Source organism: Coloeus monedula, assembly GCF_965178545.1.
Source record: "Coloeus monedula genome assembly, contig: HAP1_SCAFFOLD_105, whole genome shotgun sequence".
NCBI lineage: Eukaryota > Metazoa > Chordata > Aves > Passeriformes > Corvidae > Coloeus > Coloeus monedula.
The window spans coordinates 254,759-263,026 of NW_028120798.1; the positions used below are offsets into that span (position 1 = coordinate 254,759).

At 49.3% G+C, this 8,268-nt stretch overlaps 1 protein-coding gene across 1 annotated transcript; it reads right to left on the bottom strand.

The window, feature by feature from the left end:
* Positions 1-6,106: 6,106 nt before the first annotated feature.
* On the bottom strand, positions 6,107-8,049 carry LOC309585671 (olfactory receptor 14J1-like; the record flags this gene model as incomplete). Its single annotated transcript, XM_082303585.1, has 2 exons — positions 6,107-6,255; positions 7,212-8,049. The coding sequence occupies 2 exons, from the start codon at positions 8,047-8,049 to the stop codon at positions 6,107-6,109; spliced, it is 987 nt and encodes a 328-aa protein (XP_082159711.1).
* Between the last annotated feature and the right edge of the window lie 219 nt (positions 8,050-8,268).

The window sequence follows — 8,268 nt, forward strand, 5'->3', positions numbered from 1 at the left end:
ACCCAAAACACACTCATTGTGCTGCACTTCCCCTTTTCCATTCACGTGTTATATATACTGAAAATATGTTACCGAGTAGCTATGAACACACCATGCTCCCAGATTTTCCCTAAAACATGTATCTGTGTATGTTATAAACGATCAAACACAAGGGAGAAAAGCCTGGCACAGATACTGCAGCAAAGGAAATTCATCACATTAAGATCTCCCCTGATACTGAGATTGGCTAGGACTTTCATCAGTGATGGGAAGGAATTTCTCATCTTCCCATTTACAGCACCTGAAGCAAGAAGGACCCAACACCTTAAGCGGTGTCCAAGATAGCACAGAAATTTAAACAGAGCCATTTACAAAGGGCAGCAACTCATCTGGCCAGTTCCCACCTCAGATAACTATCTGCAGAACCTAGAGCAACATAATACTCCAAGGAGCAGTGAGATAGCCAGAAGGTTCTCAGCTCAAGAAAATCAAGCAAGAACAGGATGTTCCTTAGCCTGGCTAACCCAGATAACATCTCCCAGCCATTAGCATGAGATGGAACAGAAAGAGAGAGGCTGAATCACTTGCAGTGTACAGATACTGCCCGAGGGAAATGTGACAGGTGACCTACAACATAAAAAATGCACTTAACTCTAACAACTAGGAAGTGAAGCTAAAAATGAGAAAAATTAAAAGCTGTTCTTGGATATGCAGTAAAAAGCACACTGACATCATAAACGGGAGAAGGAACACAAAAGCACCCAGCTGTTCAAACGCTGTGCTATTAAGGTACAAAGAAATCAATGTTTTTTTAAAGAAAAAATCCCTCACAAGGTGAATGAGCTCAGTAACGCTCAAACCAATATTATTTGTTAGAAAAATCATCTGCTCCAGTGCCTGAAGCAAAAGGTTTGCCATTTATTCCATCATTCCTTCAAATCCAGGGATTAGTGAGAACTTCTTAACAAATTCCTGCCTTGCCTTATGGTCCTTCAGCTTCACCAGGGCCAAAGCTTGCTGCTCAGAGTCAGTACACGAATCCCTGTGGTGTTACCATCCTCTCCGAGTGAGAAAAGCACTCGAGATGGTGAACAAAGAGATGGGGCAGTTTCCTGATGCCTGAGAAGGATGTTCTTAAGATAAACAAAATTGCCCAATCAAAATTTATAAAGAAATGACATTTATTATGCAACCGAAATATCGGTTTTAAAAGCCACGATCAAGAAAAGCAGCTCTGAGCCCGGGGTCGGAGCTGGGTGAACACGCATAGATCTTATCTCTGTCGCACCAGACCTCCCAAGTTCACGGATGCTGCTTTGGCTGGTCCCTTCTTATACATTTTTTGGGCAGAGTCCGAATTAATTCTATTCTTCTCGTCATTTTAGCATATTCATGAAGTTTTCTTGTCCCGGAGTTGGGCTGCACAAAGCCTTTCCTGGATCCCAGGAATTGTCCATCCTGGGTGATGAGTGGGCCATTTCTGCTGATGAATGGGCCATCTCTGCTTCCTGGAACAGTTATTTTTAGTTCCCGGGATGTCCGATTCCTTATCAGATGAGATGTAGATATCAGAAGGTGGCAATCAAGTCGTTATGGTGCAAATGTCCCGGTGATAAGATCTAACCCCACCTGGGTGGAATCTTCACTTATTGTGAGAGAACTTCTTTTAGTGTTGTGAAATTTTTCTCTCAGCCAGGCTGCTGAAGGGATTTTGAAACTCGGTCTCTGTAGGGTCTGATTACACTCCAATTTTATACATAATAGCACAAATTACATACCTTATTTATAACGTTCTCAACTCAGTGGCACAAAGTCTGCTTTTGTTCAGACAGGAATGAAGAGGAAAAATGGCAGAAATTCATAACAGGGACGATGAGGAGAAACATTGGGCTGTGCACACATTCAGTCCAAGCAACATCAATGCCAGGTGTGGTTTAAAATTCACGTTTGTGCTTTATTAAAGCCACGCACTGTATTTATGGCTCTCAGTGAGTTCTGTATCCAAAAGGGACACGTTAGATGATTCAAAATTAGTTGGATTTCTTTCCTTCTCCTGTAGCAGTGCCAGTAGGAGAGGTAACAAAGGCAGTTCCCTGGCCTTCAGACATTGCACAGAAGTGGGATCCATAGATACAAACTCAGGCAGCCAAACTGCAGGTATTTCATTCAGGGCCTAAGACATGAAGCTAGGCTTCTTTTAATAAATCACGGACAGGGATGAGCTCCTGACATTAATATTGCACTCCTCCCTCTTTCTGCTGAGACAGTCTGGCCAACACGAATATCCCTAATACAGATCCAGGGCTCTGGTATAACAGCCACCCCAAAAAGCCATAGTTCCAGCTACCTTTCCTTTCTTTGCATCATACCAGGAGGAATCAAAAGAATGAAACCTATTTCATTTATTATTACAGGTGAGAACCCCTCTAAGTACATAGGAAGAGAAGTTGTAGTTTGTAACCTTGTTCTCCATCTAGAAGTAAAACAAGGGCTGGTGTGAGGCAACAAGGGGAACAGAGAAAATGCTGAAAAGAAACGGAGGAATGTGAAGCCAAATTTTCAAGCATTCCAGGCAATCACACCACTCAGGGACATTCTACAGCTCAGCAAATCACATGCTGGAATGCAGTGGAGTATGGAGTAGGGCAATAGGGAACTGCTGAACAAAACAGGTGCTACAGCCTTTTGTGCTCAGGCTCTTAGCCCAAAGTATGTTCCAGCTCCAACTGAAGGGCATTCTGAACCAGAAGAGCACTGACCTTTTGATTTTGGCAGTTCACAGTTCTCAGACAGCAGAATGTCTGTGGCTCCTCTCATCATTATTTTTGCTGTTTTCACTACTGGCCATCAAGTTTCCTGCAGTAGCCATCCATGAACCCTGGATCACTACTACATTAATAACACAGAACATGGCTCTCAGAGTGCATTAGTGAGGTACTAAGAGAAAACCAAATGATGATCCTCCTCACTGAAAAGGTAACAGACAAAAAAAATGAAAGTGTGAAAATACTTTTTAAAAGATGGCTGAAATTAGGCAAATTCTTAAAATTAAGTAAATGTCTGAAATGAAATTTAAGCAAATTTAACTGTTGCAAAGTATTCTGAATACACATACAGTACAATATACTAGAGTCCAGAATTAGAAAAATTTCCAGTCATGGAAATATGGGGTAAGGGATATGTTTATTTGGAACAATGAGTTCAGCAGAGGTCTCTTTGCTACAAATATCTTGAATTTAATTCTTCTGCCTTGATACAATCTCCTGAGAAAATAAAAAAAATAAAATAAAAATCCTACAGGAAAAACTTGTGTTGGATGCAATCTCTTCACTCATACCTGATACAAAAGTCTAATTTATTCTCTTGATTTATTGTCTTAAGGAGAATGAATTAATTATTCTTCCACTCAGAAGCCTATGGCATCAATCCTTGAGTTGAATCAGAGAAAATTCAATCTCTCACGAGTTCCCACTCCATTTACTTTTCTTGTCGTGTTCTGTTTTGTTGGAGTGAAAGCTCCTCTGGACTCAGGCCCAGAGGGAAGCCAAAGCACAGGGGTTGAATTAAAACCTTTGGACAAGCTGAGATACATGAAGTCACACCAAAGTGAAATAGAAATATAGATTTTTTAACCTTTAGTAGAAATATATGCTAAGTGCCTTAAACATTGAAAAGCTGCAGCAGAGACCTTAAACACAGTTCTTACTGCAGCAGGGTTACCTTTTCACAGAATTCTTTACTTTAGACAAAATATGGATAGAATGACACTGTTCACATTTTTTAGATAGAGCATTCACGTAAACAATAAGAGCTGATAGAAACTGCATCCGCAAATCTGTGTAATACCTGTGTAACACTGGTGTGAGGCTTACGACTGTTAGAATTAGACCAGGATCGGTTAAGAAAAGGAAAACTGGAATCGTGTGTTAATCTTATTGGTCAATTAACAAATACAATCCATAATTCTGTAAGAAAAAATATAGAGTCTAGAGTATAGAGCATATAGAGTATAGAGCATATAGAATATATAGGGCATATAGAGCATATAGAAGAAGAAGAAGAAGCTGTTTTGCCTGTTGTTGCTGTTGCTGCTTGCCTTTATCATGTAACCCCCTTTGAACTCTGCCTTCAAGAAAGCTGTGAGACTATGAAATACAGAACTCAGCAGAACAGCAGCCTCCTCTGCTCTCTCACCCTGGTCCGGGAAGGAAGGGTACCCCGTCCAAAGCTCAACAACGCAGAGCCCCAAGGCTGCTGTGGGCAGCAGGGCCCAGGGGCCGTTCCCACCCGCAGCGCTCCTGTCCTGGGCTGGGCCTGCACAGGGGCTGGGGCACCATGGCTGGGGCAGCGGGGCACAGAGGGGCCACGGAGCCGCTGCCGGGGCTGACAGCAAGGCCAGGGACACACAGGGAATTTCTGGGCATTGCCTGCGCTGGGCAGGGCTGAGTGTGGGGAAGGCAGAGCTCAGCTGGCCTCGGTGGCTGCAGGAAAAGCCGAGAGCCCGAAGAGCCCCCGTGGCTGTGCTGGAGAGCAAGGCTGGAGGAGGGAAATGCGGGGCTGCTGCGGGATGGGGAGGGGGATTGAATTCCAGCAGGCACCGACGGGGGGCTGAGAGACTCAAGGGCTCCTTGGCCTGAGCCTGTCCTGGAAAGGTCTCTCAGCCCTCTGTGCCCATGAAGGGCTCCAAGGAGGAGCAGAGCTCATCTTGGCAGGACCCTCATGGAATCCCTGAGGGACAAATGCCAGTGCCTGCCCAGCCTTCCCAACGTCCCTGACACCAGAGGCCTTTTCCACATCCCTCGGTTCCAGGTCAGTGCCCAGAACACAGCACAGCCTGTCCAGGTCCTGGGGGCGATTCCCAAGGGAGGCAGCTGTGATTTCTCCCCACAGACCCACCACTCCGGTGTCTCTCTGTGCAGCCCTTGGCTGTCCTGAGCACTTTCCCTGGAGCCTCCCTGCCCTGGACATTTCTCTCCATGCAGTTCTCAGCACAGCCCAGCAAAGAATTCAGGTGCTTTCCCAGAGGACATTACTCTGGGAGTGAAGTGGCCTCAGGGCACAGTTTGTGCCCCTGGAATTGTGCCAGCCCCGAGTGCTGCTGATGGTGTTTGTGCTCACTCGGGTTCATCTCCCCACACCCACTCGATGCACTGCTGAAGGCTCCTCAGGACACAGCAAACACGGACTGCTGGCCTGGTCACTTGGTGTCCCTCCGTGCAGGGACAAACAACCTCCTGCAGGGGAGGGCAGAGGCCAGTGCTGGGATTGCTGGTGGCAGGGGCTGGTGTGGGACACTTGCCCTGGGCACCTTCCCAGGCTGTGCCCGGAACAAAGGCACAGCCCAGGCCCTGCTCTGCTGCTCCCTCAGGTCCATCCCAGGAGCTCTGGCAGTGCCAGGACACTGCTGCCTGCCCCCCCTGCACACTCCCCCCTGCCCCTGGGCACTGGGGTTTGCTTTGCCAGGGCATTCCTGGGGCACATTCCTGACAACAGCTCTGGAGGAGAGCGAAGCCTTCCTGCCCTGCCCCCAGGAGATGCCCTTTGCTGATGGAGCTGCTGTGCTGGAGCCCGGCTGTGTCCCAGCAGTGCCCGTGGCCTGTCCCTGCCTGTGCTCACAGCACGGACACGCAGCAGGACAGTGACCGAGCTGCCCGAGCACTCCGGCCTTGCACCCTCAGAAGGGCCTGGAAAGGGAGTGTGGAGCTGGGAAGAGCAGAGGTGGGAAGAGGCTGGGCCATTGTCCCTGGCCATGCTGCTGTGCTGGGAGTCTCTTCCCTCCAGCTCTGCCCACAGGCACTGCCCCTGCAGAGCCAGAGAAGGGCTGAGGAACAAACCTTGGACACAAAGGTCAGGGCAGCCCCTTGTTTTTATTCAAAGGCACAGAGAAGAAGCCTCCTGACAGTCTTTGTGTTTCAAAAGAAAGGTAGATGTTCATGTAGAAATGCAAGGAGTAGTAGTACAGTACTTTATAAGAAGCAGAATAACACCAGAAAAAGAATAAGAAAAAGCACCAATGAAAATATGGACAAAGAGGAAAAAAAAAAGGCTGAGATTGTAAAAAGTTACATTCTGAAGGTTCTGGAGCAGAAAAGAGAGAGTTTATTGCTTCTGAGAAGCATCCTAGTCATCATTTTCCTCGCACGGCAGAAGGAAATAGAAAGATTTTAACTTGTGAAAAGTATCCAGTCATCACTTTCCTCAGGGCATCCCTGAGCTCCTGGTTCCTCAGGCTGTAGATGAGGGGGTTCAGGGCTGGAGGCACCACCGAGTACAGAACTGACAGTGTGTTGGGGTTTTAGTTTAGTCTTAGGGGTTTTTTTTCTGTTAAAGGAATTTTCTCCCATATGCATGTTGCTAGGGGACAAATAGCTGTACTTAAGAAAGACAAAAAGGGAGTGGGGCGGGCCTGGCTACTTTCTTGTCTACACCTGGGTGTGGGGGCAGTTCGCTCTGAGCGTCCCGAGAGAGAAGCTGCAGAGAAAGGAGCTGCTGCTTCTTTCTTTTTTTGGCCGTTCTTCCCTTCCTGCTGGAAACAACGCCGGGACCCCAAAAGCCGCTTTCCCTGCCCTGCTGGAGGCCGAGCTGTGGCTGCCCTGCCCCGCTGCTGCTGCTTCGAGCTTTTGCTACGCTGTAGCCCTGCTCGCCCTGCCTGCCTGGGCATCCGTGGGGTTCTCCCATCTGGATACATCTCGCCTGCCACCCGGGATTTGCGTTCGTCCCTGCCGCTCTAGCCTGCCGCTCTAGCCTGCCGCTCCTGCCTGCCGTTCCCAGCCTGCTGCTCCTGAGAGTCCGGGATTGGCTGCCCAGGGGTTTGTGAAGCCTTTGTCCCATCCCTTCCCGGGATCCCAGGCCGCCAGTGCCGCGTGTTTCCCGAGCTCGCTCCGGAGCGCCCCCTGCAGCCGCGGGGGAACCATCGCACCTGCCCTGCTCACCGGGAGCCGCCAGCGCCCCTGCCGGCTGCGAGCGGAACTGCACCCGAGGGGAAATAGCCTGACAGCCGAGAAGGCTGGGACTGGGTTTGTGTGTGCTGTTACTGCCATAGTTGTTGTTGTTTTGTTTGACTGGTTATATACATATACATATATATATATATATATATATAGTAAAGAACTGTTATTCCTATTTCCCACATCTCTGCCTAAAGGCCCTTGATTTCAAAATATAATAACTTGGAGGGAAAAAGGGTTATATCTGCCACTTCAAGGGGGGCTTCTGCCTTCCTTAGCAGACACCTGTCTTTTCAAAACCGAGACACAGTGCCACATCCAGGGATGGCGAGAAGATGGAGGGGGGCTTCAGGTGGGCAAACATAACAGTGCTGAGGAACAGAGAGAGCACGGCCAGGTGAGGGAGGCACGTGGAAAAGGCTTTGTGCCGGCCCTGCTCAGAGGGGATCCTCAGCACAGCCCTGAAGATCTGCACATAGGAGAAAACCATGAACACAAAACAGCCAAACACCAAACAGGCACTGACAGTGATGAGCCCAAGTTCCCTGAGGTGGGATTTGGAGCAGGAGAGCTTGAGGATGTGTGGGATTTCACAGAAGAACTGGCCCAGGGCATTGCCCTGGCCCAGGGGCAGGGAAAATGTATTGGCCGTGTGCAGGAGAGCGTAGAGAAAGGCACTGGCCCAGGCAGCTGCTGCCATGTGGGCACAAGCTCTGCTGCCCAGGAGGGTCCCGTAGTGCAGGGCTTTGCAGATGGACACGTAGCGCTCGTAGCACATGATGGTGAGGAGGAAATCCTCTGCTGAGAGGAAGAAGAGAAAGAAAAACACCTGAGCAGCACATGCTGAGTAGGAGATGTGGCTGGTGCCCCAGAGGGAATTGTGCATGGCCTTGGGGACAGTGGTGCAGATGGAGCCCAGGTCGGTGAGGGCCAGGCTGAGCAGGAAGAAGAACATGGGGCTGTGCAGGTGCTGGCCGCAGGCTCCGGTGCTGATGATGAGGCCGCTGCCCAGGAGGGCAGCCAGGGAGATGCCCAGGAAGAGGCAGAAGTGCAGGAGCTGCAGCTGCCGCGTGTCTGCCAATGCCAGCAGGAGGAAGGGGCTGATGGAGCTGCTGTTGCACATTTTGAGCCTCTGGCCATGGAGTGCTGTTGAAGGACGAGACAGTGAGGAGTCAGGGGAGACTTTGCTGAGCAATGTCCAAGCCCTTTCTCCTGGCCCTGCCCCCCAGTTTTCCTTTTCTCAGAGCCCTTCCCTCAGCCCCGTGCCTGGAGCTCTGTTGGGATCTGGCCCCGTTGCTGTGACGAGCAGGGGCTGTGCCCATGGACAGCAAGGAGTCAGCTC